The 15,749-nt window shown below is 44.4% G+C and overlaps 1 protein-coding gene across 1 annotated transcript in view; it reads right to left on the bottom strand.

Moving 5' to 3' along the window:
- PTPRJ (protein tyrosine phosphatase receptor type J) overlaps positions 1-15,749 on the bottom strand; it is a 146,907-nt gene that overhangs the window by 52,812 nt on the left and 78,346 nt on the right. Inside the window, exons 3-4 of the mRNA XM_084855422.1 lie at positions 9,858-10,124; positions 1,739-2,005 (exon numbers count right to left, since the gene is read on the bottom strand). Coding sequence (XP_084711548.1) covers positions 1,739-2,005; positions 9,858-10,124 — 534 coding nt within the window. The remainder of the gene's footprint in view (positions 1-1,738; positions 2,006-9,857; positions 10,125-15,749) is intronic.

Raw genomic sequence — 15,749 nt, 5'->3', positions numbered from 1 at the left:
AGAGAGGTGGACTTTGATTGGAGAAAAAGGAATTCAAATCCTGTACTTGAAAGGCTGTCACAGAGAGGAAGGCCAGGATCTCTTCTCGATCATCCCAGAGTGCAGGACACGGAATAATGGGCTCAAGTTACAGGAAGCCAGATTCCGGTTGAACATCAGGAAAAATTTCCTGACTGTCAGAGCAATACGACAATGGAACCAATTACCTGGGGAGGTGGTGGGCTCTCCCACACTGGAGGCCTTCAAGACGAGGCTGGACAGCCATCTGTCAGGGTTGCTCCGACTTGGATTCCTGCACTGAGCAGGGGGTTGGACTCGATGGCCTTGTAGGCCCCTTCCAACCCTACTATTCTATGATTCTATGAAATCCACATTTAACAGTCACATATCTCACTGGGTGACCTTGCACTAGTCACCATCTTCCAACCTAGCCTACCTTGCCAGTTGCTGTGAGCCTAAAATGGGAGGATGCTACCATATGCTGGCTGGCCTGAATTCCCTGGAGGTATAAATGTGAAAAACAAGCAATATAATGGTAGCAATGCCATTATTTTGTTGGAACTCCCTTAATATCATGTACATAAAAAATGATTCCTGAGGTTTGGTTGTTTGTCACATTCCAGCATGAAGAAATTGCATCCAGAGTGGTGCTATGCAGATCAGGATAAGTTCAGCTCTCAATGGCTCATATATTGTTTGCGTGGGACAACAAAAATGGGTTTTAAATCAGCAAAACTGATTTAAATCAGGAGGAGTGCAAAATCTGCCCTGTACCATAGATGCTGCATTAATCACAGGCAGGGAACAGATATGACCTCATCTCCTCAGCCATGTTCCTTTACCGGCAGCCACTCACTCCTACGGAAAGTAGTCATGTACTGCACTTGGAAACAACACTGTTGCAGGGCTAAAATTTCCCTTCCGGCACTAACATTGGAGTGGCCAGGGAACAGGGAGCCAACATCAGCTTCAGGCAGCTTTGGGATACGCCCACCCAGCAAAGTGACAGGTCCTTCCATCACCCATCCTTCAGTAGTAGTACCTTAGATAAATACCATATATACCTTTGCATATGCTTCTAAACAGATCCAAACCTGTTTTTTTTTTGTTTTGTTTTGTGCCCTACATCCCTTATCAGTGCAAAATACGGGTTAAAACCAACTTTGTGCAAACAGACCGCTTGTGTAGTAGGACTTTCCCTTGTTCTCTTCCCCATGCTGCAGCCTCCTGTACACCCCCCCCCCATCCATCCACAGATCTGCTCTGGAGCTTCCCCCTATCCTCTGGAGCATCTCTGGAGGAGCATGGGAGGCCGCAGGGAGGAGGGAAAATCTGCGCCTCTGCAGGTTTCAGTTCTGCTGGCAAATGGCCAGAGTTGGATATAACCCTATGGCTATTGGCAATAATCACATATATTATTTTTAATACGACACTTGCATTAATTGTTCAGAGATTCATATCATTTCCTCAGCATTGTCATTATCTGCCTGACTACATATTGTGAATATATGGAATACCTTCCATCATACAGAAATAGAATGATTGGAATTGTATTTATTATTTACACAACAATTTGATTTCCCCCCTCCATAAAGGAATCATTCAAAGCAGCTTACAAAGCATAAAAACCATAATTCATCATTAAAACTCAATTATCAAACTAAAAAGCAGCAGCACACACGAAGTGCAAAAACAAACAATCAATACATTAAATGATTGCATATCTTAATTTGCTTACTTGTGTAAGCAGTTGCACTGTTTGGGTCTCCTTCAATTTTACCACCATCTACTTGTGGATATATGCTGAATGTGTATGGGGTGCCAGGTTGCAAGCCCCTCATTACCACACGGGTGGTGTTAGAAGATTCATTCCTGGGACCACCAGTTCCTTCTATTTGTATTTGGTAGGAGTAAGGAGAAGCATTTGGATCATCATTTATCCAACTTAAAGTCACTGTTGTGTTACTGATGTGTTCAATGATGATGTCAGAAACTGGACTGGGCCCTGTTTAATAAACAGAGGAAAAAGGTTACACCTTGGACAACAAATGAAAAAGTATTATCCTGTTAAATGGTAAAGGCCTATTTAGGCATTCAAATAACACGTGTGGGAATGAAGTGCAGAGACGGTATGAGGCTGTGGGTGCCAGTCCTCCCATATCCCTGCTGAGTCAAATCCAACCTGAGTTTCCCGCATTCAGAGGGAATGTCTGAAGCAGGATTCTTTGGACATCATACCAAACATGCTTACAGTCCTTCCTGTAAATGGGAGGAGTATTCGTACTTTCAGTTGAATGCCCAAAGAATCTCCTTTTGGACCTTCCAACTCATTGTTCCTTCCACACTTTCTCCAAGTTAAAGTCATTGCTGTGTTACTGATGCGTTCAGTGTTGTTGTTACAAACTGGATTGGGCCCTGTTTCAGAAATGGAAAAATGTGTGTGTGTTTTTTAAAAAATCTTGGAGCTCACACTGATAAATCATACTGACAAGAGACACCAAGGGTCTGCAATGTGGTTAGTTAACATTTTATTTATAAAATTATTTCTGAGTTGCCTTTCAGCCAAGAAAGAACCCGCAAGGCAACTTAAAATACAGAACTTTAAAATGATTTAGAAACATTAAACCCTAACGAGACTTTTGAGTTCAGTCACAATGCAGATATTGTAATATGACATATTTCTACCTCCTGGCTTTACTTGCCAAATGGGGACCTGTACTGAAGAATGAATTAAAAATAATTCAACACGCTTAGGGTGCAAGCCTATGCATATTTAGAAAGAAAAACATGCTTCTGGCTGGGGAATGCTGGGAGTTATAGGACTTGTTTCTGCCTAAACACACACTGGATTGCACCTTAGGAACATAGGAAGCTGCCTTCGGGGGCCACCACCAAAAAGGCCTTCTCCCTTGTCGTCATCTTCCAAGCTTCCCTCAGTGTAGGCAGTTGGAGGAGGGCCTTAGATGTTGAGTGTAATATATGGGTAGGTTTGTGACGGGAGGGGTGCTTCGTCAGGTATTGTGGTCCCAAGCCCTGTAAGGCTTTATAGGTTAAAACCAGCACCTTGTATCAGGCTCAGAAACATACAAGCAGCCAGTGCAAGTGGGCCAGAGTTGGTCTTATATGTTCGGACCTTCTGGTCCCTGTTATCAATCTGCCTGCTGCATTTTGCATGAGTTGCAGCTTCTGAACCATCTTCAAAGGCAGCCCCATGTAGACTGCATTGCTGTAATCTAACTTGGAGATTACCAGAGCATAGACAACTGAAGCCAGGCTATCCCTGTCCAGATAGGGGCATAGCCGGGCCACCAACCGAAGTTGGTAGAAGGCTCTCCATGCCAATGAGGCCACCTGAGCCTCAAGTGATAAAGATGGCTCAAGGAGAACCCCCAGGCTATGAACCTGCTCCTTCAGGGGGGGTGCAACCCCATCCAGAACAGGTTGAGCACCCTCCATCCGGTCAGAAAAACCACCCACCAACAGCATCTCAGTCTTGTCTGGACCGAGTTTCAGTTTATTAGCCCTCATTGTCGGAGCCAGGAGAAATAGAGAAATAGATCTGTGTGTCATCAGCAGACTGATGACAATGTGCCCCCAAACTCCGGATGACCGCACTCAACAGTTTCATGTAAATGTTAAATAGCATGGGGGACAGAACTGACCCCTGTGGAACCCCATACTGGAGAATCCATGGGGCTGAGCAATATTCCCCAAGCACCACCTTCTGGAGCTGACCATCCAAGTAGCAATGCAGTGCCTCCCACTCCCAGCTCAGACAATCGTCCCAGAAGGATACCATGGTCGATAGTATCGAAAGCCTCTGAGAGATCAAGGAGAATCAACAAGTTCACACTCCCCCTGTCTCTCTCCTGGCATAGGTAATCATACAGAGCAACCAAGGCTGTTTCTGTGCCAAAACCTAGCCTGAACCCTGACTGAAATGGATCTAGATAATCAGTCTCATCCAAGAGTGTCTGGAGCTGGTGGCAACCACCCACTCAAGAAACGTGCCCAGGAAAGGAACATTTGCCACTGGCTTAAAATTACTAGGGTTTTCCAGGTTCAGGGAGGGTTTCTTTAGGAGTGGTCTCACTACTGCCTCTTTGAGGCAGCCTGGGACCACTCCCTCTCACAAGGAGGCAATAATCACCTCCCTGGCCCAGCCAGCTGTTTCTTCCCTGCCAGTTTTTATCAGCCAAGAGCAGCAAGGATCCAGTACGGAAGTGGGTGCACGAACCTGTCCAAGCACCTGTTCATTAACAATATATGCATGAGGGGAAGGTCACAAGATTGAGGGAGATCCAGCAACACAAGTATCTGCACTGGTGTCATTCAAGGTTTAATTCACTGGAGAGCCAGTGCAGTGTAGTGGTGAGAGTGACGGACTGGGAGCCGGGAGATCCGGGTTCTAGTCCCCACTTGGCCATGGAAGCTCACTGGGTGACTTTGGGCCAGTCACAGACTCTCAGCCCAACCTACCTCACAGGGTTGTTGTTGTGAGGATACAACGGAGAGGAGGAGGATAATGTAAGCCGCCTTGGGTTCCTTGCAAGAGGAAAAAAGGCAGGATATAAATGCAACAATAAATAAATAAATAAATATTTATTCCTGGGAGGTACATGGTCCATGGGGTCACGAAGAGTCGGACACGACTGAACGACTGAACAACAACAACAACAATGGATTTGTGTGTCAAAAGCTCAATTGCATTCTACTGTGCAAAGTCACAAGCTACAGTCAAGCATTACATAAGGGAAGTTTACTTTATGCTTCACATATTTTGTGGGACTATGTCAAACTCATGCTTTACTTGCAACAGGAGGAACACAGTCTAAGAATTTAAATTTCCACATCCACTCTTCATCCCAGTTAGCTGATCAGACTGGTATAAATTCAGGAGTTATTCAGCTGGAACAAATTCCACAACAGCATCTAATTAAGCCAAGTACAGCAAAGCCAACAAACAGCCCTGGGGTTCCTTAAACACTGGCAAATTTACTGAGGCATTAGCTTTCATAAGTAAAAGCTCACCACATAGATTAAAGAAGGTCTTGCCTACGAAAGCTCTGCCACAATTGATTTCATAGACAGATGGGTTTTTTATGGCTGTGTTGACCACATGGTGAAAACGTTGTGTATCTGGTACAAAGGTTGCAGACACCATGAGATGGTCATAGAATAGTAGGGTTGGAAGGGGCCTACAAGGCCATCGCGTCCAACAGTGCGTGCTGGGGAGGAGTCATTGGTATGGGACATGACCTTGTGGGTACCAATGACATTGGGAAATGCAGTAGAGAGCTCCAATAGGTCATATGCTGGCTACTAGGTTGAAGTTCAATCCAGAGTTTCCAAGCAGCATTTTCAGAAATGGTTCTTGTGCAGGACCTGCTAAACCAGCAGAGCTGTGTAGCCTCAATGCATGTCCAAGACAATTGTGTCATGAGGAATGGTTACGATTTCTTCAGCGCTTGGAAATATTTTATGGCAAAGGAAAACATTTATCCCAGGTTTTGGATAAGAAGAACTTTGGTCTGATCGAGCAAGGTTATTTTAAATCTTTAATCCTTGATACTGTTCATAAGGGTCTTTAAAAGCAAGTTTCCTTTCTATAAGATTCATTGAAATTATTTTAATATAAGACACTTTGGGGGGCAAAGGGACCATACAAAGTCCTGAGCAGCAAAGTCTTCAATGATGTCATCAAACTTAAAAACACAACCATGAAAGGAAGAAAATATTTGTAGATAAAAACCAACTACATTAATTTGAAGAATATTAAATAATGAAACCTGCCTTGCTGCATTTCCAAAGGATTATATAAAACTCACAGTCAGAATTTCAAAATATGGGCCAAAGGAAAACAAATCTTACAAACATCAAAACCAAGCCTGTGCAGCTCAAAAGGAAAACATTCTCACTATAAAGCACATGGTCTTTGATGTTTATATACTAATACTCAGAGTATGGGAAACAAACAGAACTTGAACTCTTAATACGGGAGGGAAATTATGACTTGATAGGTGAAACTGAAACTTGGAGGGATGACTCCCATGACTGGAATACAGCAATTGAAGGATATAACTTGTTCAAAAAGAATAGGAGGAACAGAAAGGAAGGTGGAGTTGCACCTCACAAAGGCTGGGGAGAATGTGTTTGGCCACAGCATGAAGAACTTCATCAGGAGGGCTTTAAACTGAATCCTACAGGGAAGAGAGATGTAAAGTTGGGGGTAACAATGGACGAAGGCTCATGCACTGCAACGGAGACAACAGCTCTTAATAGTGCCCAATAATAGTCTTCAGACACATGTAGGAAGAAAGCCAGACTGAAGCACATGGTCTTCGATGTCTATTCACTAATGCCCAGAGTATGGGAAACAAATAGAACAAACTTGAACTCTTAATACAAGAGGGAAATTATGACTTGATAGGTATAACTGAGACTTGGTGGAATGACTCTCGTGACTGGAATACAGCAATTGAAGGATATAACTTGTTCAAAAAGAATGGGAGGAACAGAAAGGGAGGTGGGGTTGCACTGTATGTGAAAAATACATATCTCTGCACAGAAATACAGGAGGATGAGCTTCGTAGCCCCATTGAGAGCATCTGGATCAAAATAAATGGAGCAAAGAATAAAAGGAACCTTGTGGTCGGAGTCTACTACTGGCCACCCAATCAAGGAGAAGATGAAGATGAAACTTTTGAAAAGCAAATAGCCAATATTCCAAGGAAGCATGATGCAGTAGTAATGGGGGACTTCAATTTCCCTGATATTTGCTGGGAGGCAAATTCTGCAAATCGTGGCCGCTCCAATAAATTCCTGACTTGTGTTGCTGATAACTTCCTCCTACAGCAAGTGGAGGAAGGAACTAGGGAACTGGCTCTCTTTGGCTTGATCTTAACCAACAGAGATGACTTAGTGGATAAAGTAGCAGTTACGGGAACTCTTGGACTTGGTCTTATAGTCCCCTTCCAACCCTACTATTTCTTAGACTGGAATATTACATGAAAGAAATAGTTCACATTTATAGAAGATACAAACCAACCCTGTAAAGATGAAAACTGCTCTAATGAAATCTGTCTGGTTATTAAAGAAGTCTTAGAAGTTGCTTTGTTATTTATTAGATTCATATCCTGCCTATCTTCCATGACATAGAATTCAAGACAGCATATATGGGGTTCTTAAGCAGTCTCCCATACAGAAATTCATCAGACCCAGACCTAAGCATCATGGGTTTGAGCATCATGGATTTGAGACCTGCTTAAGTTCAAGCATCAGGACCTTGACCTTGTCGACTATGCCTTTGAACTTTTGTGTACATATCACATTCTAGGTGACTATGTAAACTTAACAAGTTTTGCTTAACATGTTCTGCTTCTGCAAAACATGGCCCCTCCAGGAAATTCCTGACTTGTGTGTTCTTCCTACAGAAAGTAGAGGAAAGAACTAGAGGATCAGCTATCCTTGACTTGATCCTAACCAACAGAGATGACTTAGTGGATAAAGTAGCAGTTACAGGAACTCTGGAGGAAAGCAATCTTGCTATACTTGAGTTCTTGGTTCTAAAGGAAGCAAAAGCCGAGTGTAGCCAAATGTGTACCCTGGATTTTAGGAAAGCCAATTTTAATAAACTCAGAACAATTATCAGTAAGGTCCCATGGCAAGCGACTCTAATGAGAAAAGGAGTCCAAGATGGGTGGGAGCTTTTAAAAACGGAAATTCTCAAGGCACAATTACAAACAATTCCAACAAGAAGAAAAGGTGGAAAGCAACAGAAGAAGCCAATGTGGCTTCACAAAAAGCTGAGAGATGACCTGAAAACAAAAAAGGACACATATAGGAAGTGGAAAGAAGGCCAAGCAACAATGGAAGAGTACAGGCAGGTAGCACAGAATTGCAGGGATGGCATCAGGAAGGCTAAAGCTGAGAACGAGCTGAGGTTAGCAAGGGATGCTAAAAGCAACAAAAAGGCTTTCTTCAGATACGTGCATAGTAAAAGACAGAGGAAAGAAATGGTGGTTCAGCTAATAAATAAGGATGGCAAAATGATAACAGATGACAAAGAAAAGGCAGAGGTGCTCAATTCCTACTTTGGCTCAGTCTTCTCCCAAAAGAGGGTCTATGACCCCCCTGGCAAAGGTGAAGTACAGGCTGAAGGAGCTGGATTGCAGTGTGAGATTGATAGGCATATGGTCAAGGAACACCTAATTGCTCTGAATGAGTTCAAATCTCCAGGGCCAGATGAACTGCATTCTCGAGTAATAAAGGAACTGGCAGAAGAACTCTCAGAACCACTGTCTATTCTCTTTGAGAATTCATGGAGGATGGGGGAAGTGCCAGATAACTAGAGGAGGGCTAATGTTGTCCCCATTTTCAAAAAGGGTAAAAAAGAGGAACCTGGGAACTACAGACCAGTCAGTCTGACATCAATCCCTGGGAAAATTCTGGAGCAGATGATAAAGCAATCCATCTGGAAGCACCTTGAAAACAATGCCGTGATTACTCGAAGCCAACATGGATTTGTCAAGAACAAATACTGCCAGACTAATCTGATCTCATTTTTTGATCAGGTAACCTCCCTTGTGGACTGTGGGAATGCTGTAGACATAATATACCTTGACTTCAGCAAAGCTTTCGACAAAGTGCCCCATGGTATCCTGATGAGCAAACTAGCTCAAAGTGGGCTAGATGAAACAACTATCAGGTGTATCCACAGTTGGCTACAGAATCGGACTCAAAGAGTGCTTATCAATGGGATCCTCTCAAACTAGGGAGAGGTAACGAGTGGGGTACCGCAGGGCTCAGTCCTGGGCCCAGTGCTCTTCAACATTTTTATTAATGTCTGGGAGGAGGAGGTGCAGGGAATGCTGATCAAATTTGCAGATGACACAAAATTGGGTGGGATACCTAATACTTTGGAAGACAGAAACGACATTCAAAGTGATCTTGATAGACTGGAGCGCTGGGCAGAAAACTACAGAATGACATTTAATAGGGATAAATGCCAAGTTCTGCACTTAGGAAAAAGAAACCAAATGCACAGTTACAAGATGGGCGATACGTGGCTCAACCACACTACAAGTGAGAAGGATCTTGGAATTGTTGTCGATCACAAGCTGAATATGAGCCAACAATGTGATGTAGCTGCAAAAAAGGCAAATGCTATTTTGGGCGCATTAATAGAAGTATAACTTCCAAATCCCAGGAAGTACTAGTCCCCCTCTACTCAGCACTGGTTAGGCCTCATCTGGAGTACTGTGTCCAGTTCTGGGCACTGCATTTTAAGAAGGATGCAGACAAGCTGGAGAGGGTTCAGAGGAGGGCAACAGAGATGATCAGGAGACTGGAAACAAAGCCCTATGAAGAGAGACTGAAAGAACTGGGCATGTTTAGCCTTGAGAAGAGAAGACTGAGGGGAGATATGATAGCACTCTTCAAGTACTTGAAAGGTTGTCACAGAGAGGAAGGCCAGGATCTCTTCTTGATCACCCCAGAGTGCAGGACATGGAATAATGGGCTCAAGTTATAGGAAGCCAGCTTCCGGCTGAACATCAGGAAAATCTTCCTGACTGTTGGAGCAATACGACAATGGAACCAATTACCTAGGGAGGTGGTGGGCTCTCCCACACTGGAAGCATTCAAGACGAGGCTGGACAGCCATCTGTCAGGGATGCTCTGACCTGGATTCCTGTATTGAGCAGAGGGTTGGACTCGATGACCTTGTAGGCCCCTTCCAACCCTACTATTCTATGATTCTATGAACAATACAAATCAACACTCCTCCATGGTCTATGGTTAGGAATGATCTTTATCAGCTTAGGCTGATATACCATTTCATAATTTAATTTACTTACTTGTATAAGCAGTTGCACTGTTTGGGTCTCCTTCAGTTTTACCACCATCTCCTTGTGGATATATGCTGAATGTGTATGGGGTGCCAGGTTGCAAGCCCCTAATTACCACATGGGTGGTGTTAGAAGATTCATTCCTGGGACCACCAGTTCCTTCTATTTGTATTCGGTAAGAGTAAGTAGAAGCATTTGGATCATCATTTATCCAACTTAAAGTCACTGTTGTGTTACTGATGTGTTCAATGATGATGTCAGAGACTGGACTGGGCCCTGTTTAATAAACAAAGGAAAAAGATTACACCTTGGACAATAAATGAAAGTGTATTATCCTCTTAAATGGTAATGAAAAAGACCTATTTAGGCATGTCTGAAGCAGGATTCTTTGGACACCAGTGCCATGACTGGAAAGTTACAATCTGGTACATCCTATTCATTAAGAACGTAAGCATGAGGAGGAGGTAACAAAATTGAGGGTGGTACTTTTGTATTCAGCGTAGATGATAGCATAGCATATCTTTACCTCCTGGCTTTACTTGCCAAAGGGGGCTCTGTACTACAGAATCAATTAAAAATAATGACACATACTTAGGGCGCAATCCTATGCATGTTTAGACAGAAAAATGTCCTATAACTCCCAGCATTCCCCACCCTGCCATGCTGTAGGAACTTTTTCTGTCTAAACTTATATAGAATTGCACCCTTAGGAATACGGGAAGCTGCCTTTTACCAACAGTCCATTTAGCCTGGTATTGTTGACATTGACTGGCAGTGGCTCTCCAAGTTTTCAGGCAGGAATTTTTCCAGCCCTACCTAGATGTGCTGGGGATCGAACCTGGGATCTTGTGTGTGCAAAGCAGCTGCTATACCACAGAGCTATGATTGCACTTATGGGGACGTGCACTCTTGTTAGTTGAGTAGAAGAAGCTTGCAGTGATACCTCTGGAGAACCCCTATCTCTAAGATTGTTGGACCACCATCCCTCCAAATCTTCTAGGCTTTAAAACCTGAATAAGTGAGTGAGTTTGAACTGTGGGGTTAGTAAGTCCATGGTCTGTGACAAAAGTTTCTCAAAGCAGATTAAACCTCTGGAAGTATCCCGTTTGTGCTGCATGAGTTGGCTTCGTCTAGGCTGTACTGAGTCCCTGAGACATTCAGCCATGTGTCTGTACTTCTCTCCTCCCCTTGATATGCTCTTGTTATGGAATGAAAGGGGGACAGGGAGTGTATGTACATTGTACTACCCATTTCACATGCATTTACAAATTGGAGTGTAAAACCCACAAATAGCTAAATTTCTCTGTTTTGCCCTAATACATTCTGTTTGGTAAAAGCTAATTGGAAGCACAGAGCTCCATTCCAGGAATAGATTCTTCCTATTTCTATTCAATGATGAAACATTAGGTTTGGGCCCTGTTTACAAAAGAGTAAAAAGGGAGTTACATGAATGACAGTGTTATCACGCTGTTAAATGCTACTATCACAGATTGGTCACCTAACAATTTGGTTCACTAAGATTTTTTTGGTATATAAACATTTTCATCAAGGTTTCAGCACTTCTTATTCACATACTGTGTGGCATCCCTCTACCTTCTGCTTTACTCGCTGCCAAAAGATGAACAACCTACTACAGAATGAGTCAAAAAATAAACTTATTATGTACCTGGGTATAAGTTTGTAATATCTGCAATCTATTTTCTATCTCCTCCCTCAAGCATTTTCCATAAGTGTTGTAAAAAAGATCTTGCTTCATCAGATATTCCTCTCCAATTGTAGCATAGCAATGGGTATCCTTTGTGCACATAACTATCCAATGCTAACAGCCCTGGAATTGTTTCTTTCAAAACAAAGATGAGTATGGCACACTGCTGTGCTGATTTCTTCTGAGTGCAAACAGCAGTGAAGCAAGAGATGTGAAAGGATGATAAGGAAGGACCAGTGACTGATATGGGTTATGAAAATATGCCAAATATGCAGAATTCAAGCATGATCGTCTCTTGTTCTTACAAATGCTTTGGATACGGTCTTTCTTTCTTTCTTGATTGATTGATTGCATTGCTATACACCCCCACCCCTATAGCTAAAAGTTTCCTGGGAAATTCACAGAACAGGATTTAAAAGCATACAATACAAGAACAGAAAACGTAATGTAAAAAACACAACAAGCTTTAAACTTAATCAAACTAGAATGCAAAACAAGTTAAAAATCAGCAGCAGTGCAAAGATCTTAAAACACATGGAGGGCGCAATCCTATCGGGATAGGATAGGATTGCGCCCTATCGGGATAGGCAGTCGCCTCCGAACTCAGAGGCGACTGCCTATCCAACGCAGGGCAGGAGAAGCACAGAGGGGATCGTCCCCTCCATGCTTCAGCTGCCCTGCGTTTGCAGCTCGACAGCCAATTTTGGCTGTTGAGCTGCAAGGAGGCGGAGCGGGGAAGGAGGCTACCAGACGACACAGAGGATGTGTCGTACCGGCATTTCTACCTTCCCCGCCCCGGAACGCTCCCAGGAATGCCCCGTTTTTGCCGCTCCGCACTCCTCTTCTGAGCGTGGAGCACGGAGCCATTCTGAGCTGCCTGCGAGGCAGTGCGGGCAGTGGGGAGGTCGGTTCCCAGGGAACCAGTGCGGGCGGTGGGGAGGTCAGGTTCCCAGACTAGCGGCCATAGGATTGCTCCCTGAGACATTTTTTAAGAACTGAAGGAGAAAAGGGAAGGACCGGCACCAGACTACAGAGGGCCTTTGGCACAGTGCAGCCAATGCCTGCCCCCCACTGTTGCCCTTAAACTTTATTCATTTTGTGCCATGATTGTAACTGTAATTAAGCTTCAGATTCTATTGAGCACAATCATATTTAACCTTAAGCATTATATATTGTAGTTTACAACAGTGGTGGCCATAAGATGATCTTGTGGCAGCAGAGATGAGCCATATACTGGTGAATCGAATACTTTAATACAAATTATTAAATATTTTATTTAAAGTAAATTACAGTACTTTAATACAGTCTTCCCCAATCAGATGTGTTGGCAATGATGGGAGTTGCAGTCCAACTGGGATGGACACTGGCCATGCTGGCTAGGAATGATGGGAGATGCAGTCCAACACAACTAGGTGTCACCAGGTTGGGGAAGGCTGCTTTAATACTTCGAATTTCATGTGACACAGGAAGTCAGTTCTGTTATTTCTGCCACCAGGCATAAAAGCTCACACTAGCAGTCTGTTTGTATGACTGCAATGTGGTTCTGACAAACTGATATAAGAGCACAGCTCTTCTGTGAAAAAAAAAACTGGGGTTTTTTGCAGGGAGAGGACCTGTGAGATTTAATGTGTTCAATCTTTACTGGTGGCTTACAACTAGACTACTTGTGCGGGAAGTTCTTTCTGCAAGTCAGCTCCCAGACATACGGTTGGAAATGAATCTCAGGTGCATGAGAAACTCAAGAGATTTTTTTTCCTTCAGTGTCAAATGTAAAAAAGCTGGCACTCCTAGCAGAATTGCCTTACAAGCCATATAGGATTTATATACAGTCAGGGCCAGAAATATTGGAACAAGGACAACTGTTTTGGCAGTTGGCCTCTGTACACCGCCACATTGAAGCTGAAAGGAAACACACCCAGATGGAAGCAAAGTCAGAACTTTCAGCTGTAATTCAAGGGGTTTGGCAAAAGTGGGGCACTAACCATTCAGGAAGGACTGAGTGGCGTACACACACACCCATCGGTGGTGGCTCATAAGTAATGGAACAAACCAACATCATTTCAAACTTAAGGATCGCCTTGAATACCTGGATGAAAATCCTTTGCAGTCAATGACTGCCTGAAGTCTGGAACCCATGGGCATGACCATTATGCTGCCTCTATCGCGTCTGCAGAGTGCTGTCCCAGGAGGCTGTTCCAAGTGGTCCGGAGCCTGGTCGGTCCTGTGGCTCCTGAACCACTGGAGCATTCTAAGGCCTCCTGTGAGGCCTTGGCAAGGCACTTTGCAGATAAAATTGATCAGATTAGATGTGTTACTCTGCACGCTGTGGATACAGTTAGTGAGCAAGAGGCAGCTGGTGGCAAACCGGTTTTGTGGGATCGGTTCCAGCTTCTTCCTCCTGATGAAGTGGACAAGGTGCTTTCATCTGTAAGGCCGACCACCTGCTTACTTGATCCTTGCCCATCGTGGCTCATTATGGGCTGCAGAGAGAGACTGGGTGAGGGGATCAGGGCGGTGGTGAATGCCACCCTTGAGGAGGGAGTGATGCCATCAGCCCTCAAGGAGGCAGTGATAAGACCGCTCCTGAAGAAGCCCTCCTTGGATCCTCAAGTTCTGAACGACTTTCACCCAGTCTCAAATCTGCCATTTTTAGGCAAGGTGATTGAGCGGGTGGTGGCGATGCAGTTGAAGGCACACTTGGAAGAAACTGATTATCTAGACCCATTTCAGTCGGGCGTCAGGCTTGGGCATGGGACAGAAACGGCCTTGGTCACCTTGGTAGATGATATGAGGAGGGCTCTGGATAGGGGTGAATGCTCCTTCCTTGTTCTCCTCGACCTCTCAGCGGCTTTTGATACCACTGACCATGGTATCCTCCTGGACCGCCTGGAGGGGCTGGGCATTGAAGACACCGTATTATGGTGGTTCTGGTCCTTCCTCTCCTGCAGGTACCAGAGGGTAGCACTGGGATAGGAGGTTTTGGACCCGTGGCCACTCACTTGTGGGGTGCCACAGGGTTCCATCCTCTCCCCGATGCTATTTAATATCTATGTGAAGCCGCTGGGGGCTATCATCAGGAGGTTTGGGGTGCGGTGTCATCAATATGCGGATGACACGCAGCTCTACCTCTCGTTTAAATCTTCACCAAGGTTGGCTGTAGAATCCCTGACCAAATGTCTGGAGACGGTGAGTGGCTGGATGGGGAGGAATAAGCTGAAGCTGAACCCTGACAAGACCGAGGTACTTTTGGTGGGAGACAAGAGGAGGCTGGGGGATGTTGACCTGGTGTTGAATGGGGTACAGAAAGACCACGTCCGCAGCTTGGGGGTCATTTTGGACTCCCAGCTGTCCATGGACGCTCAGGTGTCAGCTGTGAGCCGGATAGCACTGTATCAACTCCATCTGATACGGCGGCTGCGCCCCTTCCTTCCCGACCATCTGCTCCCATCGGTAGTACATGCCCTGGTCTCCTCTCGTTTAGACTACTGTAATGCGCTCTACGTGGGGTTACCCTTGAAGATGGTTCGGAAGCTGCAGCTGGTACAGAACGCGGCGGCTCACCTGATTAAAGGCAGCTGCCGGCGAGATCACTCACTCCAGTGCTGAAGGAGTTGCACTGGTTACCAGTTGTTTTCCGGGCCAAATTCAAGGTGTTGATTTTGACCTTTAAAACCCTATATGGTTCCAGCCCAGCCTATCTTAAGGAGCGCCTCCAGCAGCACCAGACAGGCCGCTTAACAAGATCAGCCTTGGATGGCCTTCTCTCTGTCCCATCAGCCAGGACAGCTAAACTGGTGGGGACGAGGGAGAGGGCCTTTTCTGTGGTGGCCCCCACTCTGTGGAACTCCCTCCTTAGGGAATTCCGCCATGCCCCCTCTTTAATGAGCTTCCGTCGTGCATTAAAAACTTGGTTGTTCAAGCTGGCATTTGGGGTGGGTTAGGGTATTTTAGAAAATGTTTTTATTGTAGAATTTTATTGTTTAAACTGTTTTATTGTACGCTGTACATTGCCCAGAGTGGCTGGGTGACCAGCCAGATGGGCGATTAATAAATTTAATAATAATAATAATAATAATACATCTATGCACATCTATAGAGGAGGGTATATAATCTTAACTCTGCCAACATAACTTTTAATATTCATAAACTAGTTAATGTGAAAAATTATAAGTACTTCAATCAGTTAACTGCACCAC

Source organism: Heloderma suspectum, chromosome 1, assembly GCF_057233095.1.
Source record: "Heloderma suspectum isolate Gila_16-S chromosome 1, 16-S_ref, whole genome shotgun sequence".
In the NCBI taxonomy this organism is placed as follows: Eukaryota; Metazoa; Chordata; class Lepidosauria; order Squamata; family Helodermatidae; genus Heloderma; species Heloderma suspectum.
Note: the sequence above shows the minus strand (reverse complement) of the source record. Positions and strands in the feature narration are given on the sequence as shown.